General features: G+C 38.7%; 2 protein-coding genes across 3 annotated transcripts in view; both read right to left on the bottom strand.

Annotated features, from left to right (window-relative positions):
• Positions 1-3,045, bottom strand: part of LOC108576241 — a 7,549-nt gene extending 4,504 nt beyond the window's left edge. The window contains exon 1 of the mRNA XM_017939200.1: positions 2,919-3,045. Within this exon, the coding sequence (XP_017794689.1) occupies positions 2,919-3,045 (127 nt within the window). The remainder of the gene's footprint in view (positions 1-2,918) is intronic.
• Positions 3,046-6,027: 2,982 nt separating this feature from the next.
• Positions 6,028-16,469, bottom strand: part of LOC108576210 (protein kibra) — a 46,408-nt gene continuing 35,966 nt past the window's right edge. Inside the window, exons 4-12 of one of the 2 annotated variants that reach the window (XM_017939157.1) lie at positions 13,312-13,420; positions 12,629-12,788; positions 10,692-12,218; positions 10,090-10,176; positions 8,883-9,072; positions 8,028-8,489; positions 7,601-7,816; positions 7,029-7,507; positions 6,028-6,838 (exon numbers count right to left, since the gene is read on the bottom strand). In XM_017939157.1, the coding sequence (XP_017794646.1) occupies positions 6,382-6,838; positions 7,029-7,507; positions 7,601-7,816; positions 8,028-8,489; positions 8,883-9,072; positions 10,090-10,176; positions 10,692-12,218; positions 12,629-12,788; positions 13,312-13,420 (3,687 nt within the window). In that variant the 3' untranslated portion in view covers positions 6,028-6,381. The remainder of the gene's footprint in view (positions 6,839-7,028; positions 7,508-7,600; positions 7,817-8,027; positions 8,490-8,882; positions 9,073-10,089; positions 10,177-10,691; positions 12,219-12,628; positions 12,789-13,311; positions 13,421-16,469) is intronic. The other variant, XM_017939156.1, reaches the window with a different exon arrangement.

Genomic DNA, 16,469 nt, shown 5'->3' with positions numbered 1-16,469 from the left:
TGATTCAGGCGATGCCTATTTAATTAGAAAATTGGTTAATTTTAACTGTAATTACAGTTGTTCAGGTTTAGGAAAAATGTCGATAGAGACTCAAGCAAGAACTTTTGTCCTGCGTAGGTATAGTCAGGTGATAATGGTGGCCAAAGTGCAGGTGGGGGAAGCCCCTACCCTTCCTATGCAAATACATTACTATGGAACGCACATCCGGGTGAGGCGGATGACTTGGTTCCTTCAATCTGACTGTTCACCGCTATTTCTGTTAGTCTGCATTTGGTATAGTCTAAAATAATGCAACAAATTTCAATAATTTGTTCATTTTATCAATTGAAAAATTGTTAAAAATGTCGTCTTTAATGTCGTAGACAAATTATTAAAATAGTACCGTGTTCAAATTCTTCACTTCCTCGAACGCCTGTACGATATTGTCTTTTAATTGAAGATGATTTTGATTTCCTCTAGAATAGCAGAGATTCTGTTAAAAAAAAATAGTTTATTATAAGTTGACGAATATTCAAAGCTTGATTTCCTCGAAATCTATCAAAATAAATCGATACGATAATTCATACGAAATAGCTATCGAACGTTAAGAGTATTTTTTAAGATCTTTCAATCGATGCACGAATCTTATTCTTACACTATTCCGAACAGAATTCTTTTTGAAAAATTCCGCGAAGTCTAGATTCCTCGAGTACGCAAACTTTCCATGCACTCGCGTAACGTAAAGTCTTGCAACTACATCTTTGGTATTTTTAGCCGGTGATGATAGTGTTAAATCGATAGGAAGCCGAGTTCCTATGGTGAAAATAATGTAAATTGATCCCGATTAACCCTTCTGATTTTACCTTTGATTTGTGGTTGCAAACCTTGCGGTTTAACCTAAAATTAACCTGAACATCGTGTAACTTGGAAATTATATACCCATCTATTTACATTTTATAATGTCTAATACTATAATATTGCATTGCTGTGAAGTATAATTATTTGTTTCTTTCGCGAAGGATATATGTCACTACCTTCATTATCACTATCAATACTTGAACAATAGTCCGAAATACCATCGGAAACTTCAACAGGTAAAACCCATTATACGCTTCTAAAATACCAGACTTCTAGGAAACATCCATATTAATTATGGCTCGAAGAAAAAGAGTATAATTTTCTATGATTTTCCATAGAAAATATTATATATGTACTACAGGGAAACATAAATAAATATTATTTATTTTGTACGAGCGATATTAAGCATTGGTAGTTTTGTAGCTTTAATGAAATGAAGTGTGAGTGTAAAACTTGAATATTTCAAACTGTTGTCAAGTACCTCATTCCAATGCACTATGTGTCATGAAGAAATGATGTTTTTATAATGAAACGTTAATTTTGAACACTTTGTATGAACATTATGTAGTGCATGTGAATCTAGTAAATTAAATCTATATTACATAATTCAACATATTTCTTAACCTTTATTTTGCATTACTAGATTACAGACAACTTTATATGAGTATTCTTTACATAAATTTCTGTTTACAAGTACTTGAACATAGAAGTAAAGCTTTCAAAAATATATTATCTACAAATTCAATAAACAACTTTCTTATGGTATATATTTATATAACTATATACAAATGTAAAATTCAAAGAAAAATTTCTAGTGAACAAATTCAATACTAGCACCTCATTTACAAAAAAATTTGTTTCACATTTTCACAAAAGTGTAATCTTTGAACGAAATATTCAACAGGTCTAATCACTTATTCTTTAAATTCACAATATTCTAAAATTCATTAACCTGCTGCTACGTTCTTCTAACTGGCATATTATTCTAACAGAAACGCTCCTTAGGTGAGTGTTATTAAATGCTAACGGAAAAATTGAGTCATCTTTGTTATAGTAGATCGTTTGTTGTACAAATATAACAACGAAATTAAAGATAGAACGATTCACTTATAAAAAAAACGAAATCTTCAAATAATGAATTAACTGATGTTTGCTGGTCAAAAGCAAACTCTACGTGAAACATTAAGTTGGCTGGAACACGTTTGCTATGTTTGTATTACGTTGAAACTTTGACCAATATAATATAAAAAAAAAAAAAACTTACAAAAAGATCCCCAATCGTGTGCTTGACAAACGCTTTTGGTATATTCAAGTTCACTACCATTATCATCCAACGGATTGTTCTGGTTGCGTGGGAACATTTGAAGGTAGTGTGACTTTAACCGGTGTCAAATCCGTGTGTTAGCGAATACTACAGTAGTTACGTTGAACGCGCGATGTAACACACTTGACACGCATGAGTGTAGAGGTCGGGAAGCGTACCGCTGACGATAATATCGATTAGTCAACACACACTTGCAGCAAACCGCTGAATTACTTAAGCTGTCTTCTAAATTCTGCCACCTAGTTTTCTTCAACGACACGATTTCCAGTGGCTCGACACGAAACTCATGTATAACAATAACACACTACATATATACATACACCACCATGTACTACGTGTTAAACAATCATTTTCGAAAAGTGCGCGCCAATTTGGATAACTGTCAGACGTAATACGGTGTTCGCAAAATTCTTGTTGGAACATTCGCATATTTGTATAACACACAAAGTAGACAGTTCAAAAACAGGTATATGCAAGTACTAAAATTGAATAAAGTGTAAAGTTTGTTATATTATTATATAATTAAAAAGAAAAAGAACTGGAAACATGAAATAAGTAAAAAGGAAAACGAACCATGTGTTAATGTAAACACTTGTTAATTTTAATTGTCTAACGTGTAATAATAAACTTAATCAATCTGTTTTATCTGACTACAAATCTTCTTGTATCGATATAACATAACACACGAAATAAAGAAACTTTTAATTTTTAAATATTTTCATTTTAACTATACAAACGTAATGAAAGCAAAACTAACCAGCTCCCGGTGGTAGGGAAGCTTGCACTCTCAAGATGTTCGAGTTCTGCAGGAGAAATATTACGATTTGCACGATTGCACCGAAAGAAACTGATAACACTGTACACAAAACACCACACAGCAGCATCGCGCCGGATGCGCTCTGCTTGACTAAAAAGAGGGAGGCGCTGTGTATGAGTCTATTAACAATAAGTCCAACAACCAATCCAAATGGTTGCGAGAATACAGTATACTGCGCAAGCGCGCACTTTCGAGCATGTGCATACGAGTTTCGTTACTTTGTACGACGCAATTTTAATTTTTTATATTATGGCACGCTATTTTGTGAATATTCCACGAAGAATCAAATTTCATTTGATTTTAAAGGTTTGAGAAATATATATTGTTTTATATGTACTTAAATTTGAATATAGGAGATAAAACAAATCTTTGAACTTCGAAAAATATAAAGTATTTAAAATATGTCGTAGTTAAGGTATATTTCTATTGACACAGAGATTATAGCGCGAACAAATTATTATGTATAGGTTTTTCAATTGCATTTTGTAAAATATTTGTATGACTATCTCAATCTTTATTTTCAAATTTATAATATAATAGGAATTAAAGTTACGAATCCTCAATAAATTATTATTTTGGCATGATAACTTTTTAATAGTATTTCCGATTTAAAAGTAAATATACTAAAGGAAGTCCAGGAAAATATTCAGATTTATCGTCGATACGATATAGTTCTGATGGTGATTCAAAAAACACATATCGTGTCAAACTTACAATAAAGCAGTAGTTTTATGATACTATCTTACATAATAGCGAACGAAACATTTCTATATTTAATAAATAAATACACGAAAATTCAAGAGACGAAAAGAGTTTAATAAAATATTTTCTGTTCTACTTTATTATTTTGAAGAATTTATGATAACTTTATATTCTGCATTTCGATGAGTTTCGAAGAATAGTTTAATTCTTTAAATTGAAAGTTCAACGCAAATAAAAGAAATAAGTATTGTTTAGCTTCTCAAGAAAAAAATCAATTCTGGACATTTAAGTAACTGTGTCATGTTACATAATTTAACACATTTCGTACCTTAGGTAGCATTTCAGAAGAATGTGAAAACTTGCATTAAAATATTTAATTAGAGAAAAATAAATATAGCGCTGTGTTCCTAACATTCTTGATTTTTATTAAATTTATCTTACTTGCGTAATATACCTCGAAATATCTTCATTCGTTTATGATGGGAAACTGTCGTGGACCGCCCTATAGCGTACAGGCACATAATGTGTTAAAAACGTGTCATACCTTCATACCACTTGGACTATTTTGTTAGAATGATTTTATTTCTCCACTACGTAGTTAGTCACATAAAAACGGTTCAGAAATTAAAAGATGTTAATTATCAAAAGTTTGAGAAACAAAATTTACGATACAAAATAATATGGCAAGAATATACTGTATTTTTTTCTTTTAATCGTTATCATACGAATCACTACCATTTAAATCATTACTTACAAGTCATACCGTGGTTGTTTCTCGGAGGATGTACGTGTTTATGTATGTGTATATTTCATTACGAACTTATTATAATTGTTATTACTATTCTTATCAATATCAGTACCATGATTCATATTTTAATGTTCTATTATATTCATTGTCGCTATTTTATTATTGTCGCCGTCATCGATACTGTTAGTTAGCAACATTATCGTTGCCTTTTACTGACATTTATCGTAAACACATACCTCGTTACCATCGTTGCCCCATCGTTTATCATTCTTATCGACACCATCATCATCGTTACACTTAATTCGACACAGTAAAACGAAACGCCACACTGGTACATAATACGTTAACGTAACACATTAATTAAATACATACATACGTAATGGGTCCTGCACATGATTAGTGCAATCCTGTACAAAGACAATTTTACCTTTTTTTCGTGTTATTAGCGAAGTAACAAAATCTGTTGCACAAGTTATACATCATAAAAATATGTTCTCGCAGACCATACGAATTTAATCGCGTATATTCTCTGTCCTATAGGTATTATAAATACATACATACATACATACGTACACACTGGCGCACTAACGTATATACAAACATGCGTTCGTGATATACTACATACATTCGCGCGCACGCGCGTGTGTGTGTGTGTTTGTGTGTAGCATTTAAACGTGATTGTCGATGCATATATACAAAGTTATTTACATGATTGGTGTTTTGAAGATTTTTTACTAGTCCTCCAAAGAAAACCCAATTCCTATCAGGTTCCTCGACGTACATACAAAATGTTCATTCAGGAGATTGTAGGTTATATTTTCAAATCTTATAGTATTTATTGACGCGACATCTTTCGAATTTCCTTGAATATTATTGAATGTCTTGGATCATTTTTATTTACTCACTAGTTTCACGTTGATCGTTAAAATAAAGCATGTAGTTCTACAAGTGTAATAATAATGCAAATTTCGCTCCATTCAAATAACAACCTATCTTTAACAGTACAGTTTTAGAATAATTTGTGATGCGGCTTAAAAATTGCAACTGTTTAGTACCAAATATTCAAACATATTCAAGTGACCGTTAGTTATAATTGGTAATAAATATTCCTAACCATTCTCTGAATTAACAAAACGTTAAAAACGCTTCGTTTAGGTTACACTAAGGAAGATTAGTGCAAGCATACACGTATGTACATGTACATGAATACGTCAATATCGTAGTCAAAAGAACGAAGAGCTAGTGTAAGAACCCGAATTGCAAACACATTACGAAATGGCAGTAACGGAATCGAGGGCAGATTTCAGCCAACCAGGGCCATAGCCTTTTATTCTTTCCCTTTACCATCTTTTCCTTCGTTTATAATATTTTTAACATTGCAGTCCAGCTGCTCGGTGGGGTCTTGCGTATGCTTTAAAATAAAATGCAAGGGGAAGCGAGCAAAGTGATATGATGTAGAATGATGAACCGGGATGCAAGAGAGGAACCCGATGGAATCGATTGAAATTAAATAATTCTCGCATAAAATTTCATTTAAATAATTTACGGTTTCTCGTATGTACAGAGCGTTTGTTTCACGCATTTTTCGCTATCGCCTCGAAAATCTTCCTAGACATCATTTCTCTTGCGCGTCGTCGTCGCGTCGATAACCAGTAATAAAAAAAAAAAAAAGAAAAAAAAACAATAACAATATCAGCAACGCTTAATTCAGTTCGCTGTACTAGTTACACTAGCATCGTCGTATAGCGTGCGCCGTACAAACGTATTTCAGTAAACGTTTTCTTCGATCGTTGTGCATGGCACCTAGAATTCGAAAAAAGTAAGAAAGCAGCAGCATTCCTCTGTTCTTTCTTTTCATTCCCTTGCTTCCGTTTGATAGTTACAAAATCGATACGCAAATAGTTATCCACCAACGATATAAGGCAAACCGAAAGCCAACTAAAAGTGTAAATGTTACACCTCAACACCGAGAACTCTATCGACAACGTACTCGTATCTCCTTGGCTCTTCACCGTCATTTTCTTCCGGTGACTTGAGACTCTCGCCTTGACCATTTTCTTGATAAGCGTTCGCCTCTAAAGGTCGACCTTTCGTGTTCACCGATTTATTATTTGTACTGTTCGCCGGAACGTCCTCGGCCACATTCGTGACCATAATCGTGTTATTGGTTGCGTCAGTTCTTACCACGGATGCATTCCCGCTAGGAACACTATTTGACCGTACAGCCGAATTCGAAACACCTTGAACACCGAGCTTAGTAACCCTGAATTCAGTGGTAACTGGTTCCGAAGCGTGCCTCTTGTGTTGAATGGGTAATGGAGATACCGATGATGTATTCTCGCACAATGAATCATCAGGTGGAAGTACAGGAACATTAAGATTAACGCGCGTGAAGAAAGCCATCTTTTCTCTGAAACGTAAAATTTAGGTCGACTTATAGCATAGCGGAAATGAAAACATTTATCTGTAAGCTATAATTTTACAATGACAATATAAAAATTATTTATTTATTAATCACTCATGTAGAAGAAATGAATTGCAAGGAAAATGAACGAAAATATCTGAAGATACAGATATTGAAAAATATTTGAAGTACATACTTGAACGAAATAATATCAGGTTTCCCCTTGCCAGCTTTCGTTTTCCTCAGCTTGTAAATCTCCTTCGAGGTTTTCTTCAGCATCTTCTCTACTCTCTTATCCTCGGCACTCTTACCATTCTTTCCACTCTCGGCTTGTGCCATGAGATTTTGAAACTTATGATCTTCCAGCAACCACGTTGCAAAATCGGTGTCCCCCTTTTCCCGCGCTTGCTCTAACCTTTGCTTTAATTCACGCAACCTGCTCAGCTCGTCTTGAAGATTGTTCAATTTAGCGTGTTGCGCTTGAAGATCCAATTCAAGATCTAACGACGTTCTAGCGGTAGGTGGCAAATTCGTAGACTTTTTCGAAACGGTTTTACAGCTTAAAGCAGATAAGGGTCTGCGCCATCGAAGAGACCGTCTTTCCACGGAATTTCGTTGGAAAGGCCCACCTCTGCGATAAAGTGGCATACTGCTATCACTATCACTGCGATTCAGCTGTAACGTGAAATATAAAATTAAATAGAAATTAAAGAAACAAATGAAATTTAAGTATGTATAAATATCTCGTGCGACAAAATGGAGGCTTACCCGACAAATATAGTGATTTTTACTGACTGCAGCACTAGGTGAAAACGTTTGACTCCTCTTAATCACGATGGAATTTTTATCGTCGTGCATGACGTTAGAAACAACACCGGCAGCTGAAAGCTTCCTTTGTTTGCCTTGTTCCGGTATGAACACGCATTCCGTGTTGGTCTCCTTGTCCTGAGTTTGCCTTGCTTCCTCGTTTAATTCTTCGTCTTCCTGTACTCATAAATCACACAAGTTAATGATGAATGCTAATTGAAAATTAAGTAAATTTATTTCAATAACATTACATGACAAGAAAGAAGGTGATTGGATGAGAATTTAAATTAATGACGATAAGACTAAATTGTGTGTTTCTAAAGTATTTATAATTACATGACAAAATCTAAAAAAATAAAAAATAAAACAATATCAAGGTGGAATTTACCTCGTGCTCCAGCACATCCTCCAGAACATTGTCATCCATCATAAACTCAACAATAATTCCTTCTTCATCGCTGTCCTCACTTCCGCTTTCACTGCCACCATTTTCATCTTCTTCTTCTGGACTACCCAAGCAATTGGCAAGCTCCTCCAACCTCAACGAGATGGCCGTTTGTAGCTCGTCACATCCTTGATTTCTCGTCAAGGTGGACGTCTGAGAGCTGATAATCGTGCTCTCGTCACTGCTTTCCTCCTTGGTATTTTGTCCACCGCGATACACCGATATATCCGATTCTTGTTTGTCGTGTTTCGCCTGTCTTGCTAAGCTGGTGGATATACTGTTATTGTTACTGGTACTGGTGCTCGGGTTATCGGATGGTTGCATGAAGCGAAAGGAGAGTATGTTGTACCATTTCACGCTTGGCGATTCTGGACTAAAGTCTGCAAGGGACACTTGGGCGGACCCCTGAAACCGGAAAGAGATCCAGTTGAACATGTTGAAGAGGATCGTGAACGTAACAATTGTATAAGGTAGTTACTGTATATTAAATTAATTTATTTATTTATACGAGAGGAGACTGTAAAATTCTATTACAAAACTGAGTAGAAATAGTAACAAAAATTCACCTGATATTTTACATTTTGCATAAATTAAAATGAATATAAAAATGCAGGTTTTACAAAAACAAAAAAAAAAAACAAAAAAAAACTAAAGAAGAATAAAAGTACATATGGAATTGTAAATCGAAAGTACATCATCGATACTTTTTAGTATTCATTAAGTATCTAATGCTTTGAATATTCGATTGTTATTTGATTGCAGAGGAAGAGACAAAGAAGAAATAGAGGCCACACGCACCAAGCACTCCTCAGACTCGCTGCCTGTGCACCAAACGTTAACTTGCAGTGTCTTTGTGTACAGTTTGTTGAGTGGTACTGCGATCGGGAATGTTTCGCCGAAGGTTGGTTTGCGCAGATCCGCAACAGGTTTCGTACAACACATGTGATTAACTGGCGGCTGCATTGGAAGCAATGCTGCCTTTATATACCTAAACACAAACAGAGAAAAAAACAGTTGTTACTTTCCATCGAGTTCAATTTTTTAATTTTTGTGAAACTCGTCATGTTCCATTTCTTTATCAGTATCCAATTGTAATATGAGCCACTCAGAAGCCAAAATCATTAACTCCACTTTTTGCTATTCTTCCAATTTTAATTTGATGCTTAACTCTTCCTAAATAAAAAAATTTAATATATCCAATTTGATGAAGTTAGTCACTTTGACTTCTGAATGGCTTATATATGAAATGTCCATTTCTTTTTATTTAAATAAGTATACTGTTATTTTTTACCAATGCAACTTTGTTAAATTAAAGTACCTATCATCTGAATCGAAGCACTTTTGCTATCGAGTACTTCTGGATTTGATATAACGAGGGAACTTATGTTCTACAAGCCTTGTTTACTTGGAAATGTTTGATCCTTTAAGAAGCTGTTTACGAATATGGTAAATGAAGTAAAATTTTGTATTTTACTTCAATTTTTACATGTCTGTTACCATGTCGATCAATACCAACTAACACTGAACTATTTGTTCACGCCGCGATGTTTATCATCGATCGACATAATTGACTTTAACTAGAATCATGCCCATACCGTGTCACTACATCCACTTATGTACTTATGAATACCACTGATAACAAAACAGGGTATAAAATTTGGTCTTAACGTTACAGAAAAAATTAATATATGAATATTCTTTCATCTGTATTTCCTTAAGCAATCTTTTCCGGGTGTGCAAAATTCTAAAATTTATATAGGTATCCGTATCTTTTCTATTATTAAATTGTATTGTAACTATTCATCACAATTGTACAGAATAAAAACTGAAGGTTTAATTTCCTATACTGTTTTAATATAAGGATTTTTTTATCAGCTGATCAAACATATCCACACATGCATTTCCTTCAATTTTAATCCACGATAATATTGTGGTTTGTTACAAGAATTAACAAACTCTTAATTTAACGAATAACCATGAATTATACATTTAAATAGATACTCACACTTGCGCGTTGTTAGGAATAAAAAGGGCAGCCAAATTCCTCGCACGTTCAATTCCAACGTGAAGTAAACCGTCACTTACAGAATATCTAAACAAATATTTTGTGTTTCGCTTAACATCTTTTACATAAATTAGCCATACTTTGCCGGGAGACAGGAACCATATTATACAGAACATTGGAATCTCAAAATAATCTCAGGACTCTCAAGGAATCTCAGGACAACAAAATAATCCACGTCGGTAACGTATTTTAAAGTAATTTTTTTAAAGAAAAATCCTAAACTTATTTCCGTTCGAAATCAAAGATGTAACTAAAGCGTCGTTCCTGCCTTTTCATCATTTTCACGAGAAATCAGAAACTCCTGACAAATTACAAAGAAACAAATCCTAACAATTTGAACAACTACAACGAGATGCTTGATCAATCCTGAAACCCCCGTTCACACAACCGTGAAATTACACAGTCACTATCACTCATTTACCACCCACTTCACTTACAAGTGAAAATTCAACTCACAAGTATTCCAACACCGACCAAATATGCTTCCCATCTCCACTCTCCAACACGAGAGGAAGAAAATAACAAAGAGCATTGAAACAAACCTAAGCTTAATTTGCACCTGCGCCGTCTCCAAACTCATCTCCCTAAGAGCCAGCGAATCTACATCACTGATCGCTCCGGGAAGCTTTCTTCTATTAGACGCCTCGAACACTCCTGAATCACCCGCGACACTTTCGTCGGAAACGGCAGCTGAAACGGACCTGGTATTGGTACCGGAACTACTCGCTCTCGAACGAATTCCAGTAGGAGGAGGTGTTTCGCTGATAGGCGAGAGAGGCGGAGGTTCCTGCGAAGGCACTTGATGAGGTATCACGCATACAGGCCTACCGAGACCGCTTCCTTGGGACATATTTCCAGACTGCAACTCTACAGGCGGATGCGGACCGCCAACCAGCTTGATACGATCCTGAGAACCTGTACACAACTGTTCGTGCAACGACGTCTGCTGCTGAGTAAATCTAAGCTCGGCCAATCGATCCTCCAACTGATTCCCGTCCAGATGAGCGTTCGACGAGGTTGCAGGTCTCTGATGCTGCCGCCTCTGCATCTCTACGTGCTCGTACGCCGGCGGAGGGCCCATAGGAGCGTTCTCGTACAACGGTGAAACCGGCGGACTGACGCTGGACAGGCTCGATCTCGGCGACAAACTCGGCTGCGACCTTCCCGGCGAGGGTGTGCTGACGAGATTGTTCTGCTCCGAGCCACGAAGCAGTCTCTCCACGCGTCTGTGCAGGTCGACCATATCAACCGGTCGTTCTTGTTGCGAGCTGACAGGTCCGAGACATTGAGGACCGCCGTAGATATCGGTGAAACTGAGTCCAGAGCTGAGGGAACCTTTACTGCTGGTCGTGCTGAGACTACCGAGGCTCGAACTGCTGCTCACCGACAACGTACTCGCGCTCAGTGTCTTCAATTGCCCTTCGAGCATCGCCATAGAGCGTAGAGCGTCTCTGAGCTGTTGCAGCAACAGCTGTTTCTCCTCGTGTAGACGTACGCGATCGGTGATCGTTTTGTTGGACAACTCGAGCGCGTTGTTCAGGTCCTGCTCGAGACGTCTGATCTCGCTTTGGATTTTCTTCATGTCTTGCTGCGTTCTAGTACGCGGCGTGATGCTCCTCAACTCCCTCAGGAGTTGTTCCTTCTCTTGGAAGAGCAGCAACTTGTCTTTGTCGCTCTCTGTCTGACCCGGCGTTACTTTTTCCTCGAGATCGGCCAGTTGTTGTTGAATGTGCTGTATCCTCTTCCTCGCCTCGTCGTATTGCAACCTCATGCGTGCCATCTCGGCCAGACGTGTGCCGATCGGGACCAATTCGCCGGACAGGTCAGTCTGCGAAGCCGTGCTTAGTTTCTCCTGCGGTAAACTTAGCGTACTCGCCTCGGGGCTGCCCTCGCAGAGCTGCAGTCTCGTCAATTCGTCTTTCAATTGAGCCAAAGACTGCATCAGCTCTGCCTTCTCCTTCTCCCCGGAACTCAGAGACTTTTGAATGTTCCGAAGCTCCGTCATGATCGCCTGAGCCTCCGTGATGTTGTAGCAACCACCATGGTGCCCGCTTAATTTCTGCTCCACGCTAGATGGGATAAAAGACGAGAGATTTGAGACGTTCGTTCTAACTTCTATCTCCATGCTGGGTCAGAGAAACGTTCATTTTTATGTTGCTTTTTCTGTTTGCGAAATTTTCTTGCTTCGTCGGGAGAAAGAGTAGCAAAGGATTTGGGCGATTCTTACGTGGTATTTCATTTTAATCACAAGACAACGAATGGCGAGAATACTTAAGCAAGTCTTTTGGTTTTTAATTTTTCTGAGCAAGATTATTGAAAATGATTTATTAAGAAACACTAACGTGACAAGCTTCTGGTGACTTACAAGCGTCTAAAATAATTACAATTCGTCCAATTCGTCTGCTATACTCGTGGAAAATAGGTTCTTCAAACTGGAGGAAATTTGAAAACTAAATCTAAGGATCAGACAATGGCTTACCTTGCAAGAGTATCCACTCCTCGCTGCGTACAGTTCATTTCAGCTCGGATCTGTTCGAGCTCTCGTTTCAACCGGGAAACTCGACTCCTCGCAAGTGCAACATCAGACTTCAAGAGATCCGGATCATACTTGGTGCTCAATGAACTTGAACTAGAGCACACTGTAAGCAAGACAAATTCAATTACTATCCTGTCGTATCGTTTCTAGCAATTTCAAAAAAATTCTCGAGCCAAATTTCATACAAAAATTACTTTGCTATTTTTCACAGATTTCGAAAGTGCTGAACAAATATATTTCCCTGTACAAGAGTCCAAATACCGAAAAGTGTGTCTTCTAATTTCAAAGTAGACGAATAAAAGGCACTCGAGATAATTGATAAGAAAATTCCACAAAGCCGCCACTGTAATCGTTAAATATAATTGCACATACACCTATCAAAAGCAAGCCTTTCAAATGTACGCTAATTTCAAATAATTTTTCGTACCGCAGGATACCGGTGCAAAAAAGAAGATCGCAATTTGAACGATACTTTTTGAGAGACTAACGTGTCGCCGATAACACAATCAACAGTTTTCAACGCGCCACAAGTTCCAAGTAAATCGCTACTTTCCACTCTGGAGTATATATTCTGAATGCTAAACAATTCCGGAAAACAAATACCGCTAGTATTAAGGTGTACTCACAACTTGTGCGAGATGCACCGAGCGTTGTTAGAGCGTTGTTGAGGTGATTGTACTCATCCTGGGCCAGACATAGCCTCTGTTGCTTTACATCGTAGATTTCCTTCTTCGCCTGTAACACACAGTTGCAAAAATCCATGTAAAAAACAGATATTCACGTTTCCAATCACTGAATCGTATTTTGAAAAAATATACCACAAATTCCATTGATAACACCGCGAAATTTAAGTACCGATCTAATATCCTAAAGCAACGCGTGTGCTCTGTGCAACATCACTTAAAACTGCAGCACTTTTCACAGGTAATTCTACGCTTGGAAATGACGTTCAATCGTAATTGTGAATTCACGTCGATCAGATAACTCCTCCAACCGGACAATTATTCCCGCTTTTCAAATAAGGAAATACCATTACGCACGATTTACACAGCGTGTTACGAGCATCGGACGATCCTGCATCTTGTATTCGTCACTAGTCGCGTGAAACAAGAGAAACATTGTGAAACGTGTACAAGAAGAAGAAGAAGAAGAAGAAGGGACAGGTAGTAGCCGAGAAATATTCGAAATTCCTTGGAATTTCTTTACCATTCCTAAACTCAAGCTTTCATATTTTCAACTGTAGCTCTTCGTTTCAGGTGTAAAGGAGTACACTTTGTTCGAACGGAAGGTAAAAAGAAACACGAAGAAAAATGACTAGGAGGAATTCCTGGTTCGATCTGTTATCAGATGAACGAGTATCCTATCGTATCAGAGACACGGAAAAGCTGGTGTAGAGAGAGAGGAATCTTTCAATGAACGGAATCTACAGAAGGCAAAAACCACTGTTCCAGTGTGTGTGTGTGTGTGTGGAGTTCACTTGGTAGGAGATTCTAAGCCGATCCTGAGGGAACGTCGTGCAGAAGAAGTAGGATAATGCTGGAACAGAATAGCCCTTACGTATTCACAGTAATAATATGCGGTGGCATCGGTGTCATCACGTCTGTAACACTGCTCCCAGTAGAACCTTTGTATCTGCTCGTCGTTCTCGTAGTCGTTGTGATAGCACATTCTCATCCGATATTGAGAGACGACGTTCTCGTAAATTTGCTCCTGCTGATAAGGCTGCTTGCACGAACGTTGCTGCTCGGAGTATTGCTGGCGTTGCTGTTGCTTCAAACGTTGATGATGTGCTTGCTGATGGTAATTGTTCACATAGGTGCGGTACTGGTGCGCCGGTACGAGTACGCAGAGTGTGTACTGACGGTCCATGCCGGGTACACAGTAGACCAGCTACGGTTCCTCTTCTTCTTCTCCTTCTTCTTCCTCGTCTTCTTCGTCCTCTTCTTCTTTCTCCTCTTTGTCGTCGTGGTCGTCTTCGTCTTCGTCTTCGTCTTCGTCGTCGTCGTCGTCGTCGTCGTAGTTTCTTTCTTTCTTCTTCTTCTTCTTCTTCTTCTTCTTCTATATTACTTCTTTCGTTCGTTCCTTTCCTTTTTCGCCTTCTTCTTCTTCCTCTTTCTTTTCTCCTTCTTCTTCTTCTTCTATCCCGTCGGGCGTCTATCTCCTCTTCTCTTCACCTCATCTTCGCGAAGGCCTCCTCGAGACTGGCCGGTTTACGGGGCCCGAAATTCCGATCCCCACCTTTGTGGGTCTCAATTTTTAAGGGATCCCACCTTTTTTTCTCCTTTTTGCCTTCTCTTCCTTCGCTTCTTGCACCACCCGGTCGATCCTCTCTCCTTCCCTTCTCGTTTCCATCCTGCTTTTACCTACCACCCTTCCCCTTCCGCCGTATCCAACATCCTTTCTTTTTATTCTCTTATTTCTCTCTCTCGCTCGCTCTCCTTTCTTCCGTTTAATCCTTCGATCGTTGCCTCTTTCTCGCTCCAACACGCACCACGCACACACACTTGGTGTACTTATATACACACACACCGGCTGGCTCTGCTCTCTCGATCTCTGCGTATAGGCGTTCCTCCTTTCCTCTCTTTCCGTCTGCTCCTTCTATGGTCCTTTCATTTATCTCGCTTTAACCACGACGGCCTCAAGCGGCTCTTTCTTACCCAGTGTAAAAAGGCGGGCCTCATCTTGAGCCCCGGCAGGACCGTCGCAATCGAGCCCTTGCGCCCCCTACTCCTACCCACTTTTCCTATTCTCTTTCTACACGGTTTTCCCCCCCATCGGAGGACTCTCCGAACAGTCTTTGCCTGTCTCCTGCCCCCTCGTTTCAAACACGACGCACTCTCCGCGTTACGGTATTCTTTCCTAGTGAATCTAATTGATATTAGAACCGTACACACTTGTGCCGCGTTTTACACTCGCGCTACATGCTTCATACAGTATGTAGCAAAAGTTCCCGGGACCGAGATTGCTGAAATGTTTCATTCGCGTAGCGATGCTTTTGCTTTGAAAATTTCTCCAATTAAATCGGTACAAGTGAACAAGGGTTTTTCATAGACTGGCAAATTCGTCGTTTTCTTCAATGCATAAGCTCACTCTGGTTGGCACATGTGCGAAGGTGTTTCAGCGATGATTTTCTTCACTTCTTCGATATTGTATTTCGAACGAACAAGAGAGGAGGGACCGAAAAGTCAGGGAGAGCCAAATTCGGAGGGCATCGATATACACGATCGAACTCCAGAAAGTCTAGGAACTTTTGTTACACGCTGTATTTACGATATCGCATATTGAAATCCTTCTCCCTCCTCTCTTCACCCATCCGGCAAATTTCAATTCTCCCTTCGGAGGATTCCCAGAAATTCCACGCCGAGAAGTATTACAAATTTCTATTTCACTATACGGTGAAAATACCGAGCGAAAATACGGACGTTCGACGAAAAGGAACCGTTAGTCTTTTTTCTCCCCCGGAACGATTAGTATCGAGAAGTTTCGTCGAAATAGTTCAGAACACGTTGAAATATCAACGGCGAAGAATCTCGAATTTCACCGTAATAGTCGTCAATTGAACCTATCACCAGACCGTGTGTCTCTCTCTTCTTTTTTCCCTCTTCTCCGAGACGCGGAATGCAGCCGACGGCGTATACGAAGGTCCGTATAATACACAGGGTGCTGCGGGGTAAGAGTACGGTCCTGTCGCTGGCAGAGCTCAGCCTGTAAGAGACGACAGCAAGGACGGAGTAGGGGGTTCGTGAGGCGGGAGAGAGGGGGAAGGAGGGCCTGACGAGGTCAC

This window comes from Habropoda laboriosa, unplaced genomic scaffold (assembly GCF_001263275.1).
Source record: "Habropoda laboriosa isolate 0110345459 unplaced genomic scaffold, ASM126327v1 scaffold212, whole genome shotgun sequence".
Taxonomy (NCBI): Eukaryota; Metazoa; Arthropoda; class Insecta; order Hymenoptera; family Apidae; genus Habropoda; species Habropoda laboriosa.
This window is presented reverse-complemented; position numbering and strand designations above follow the sequence as displayed.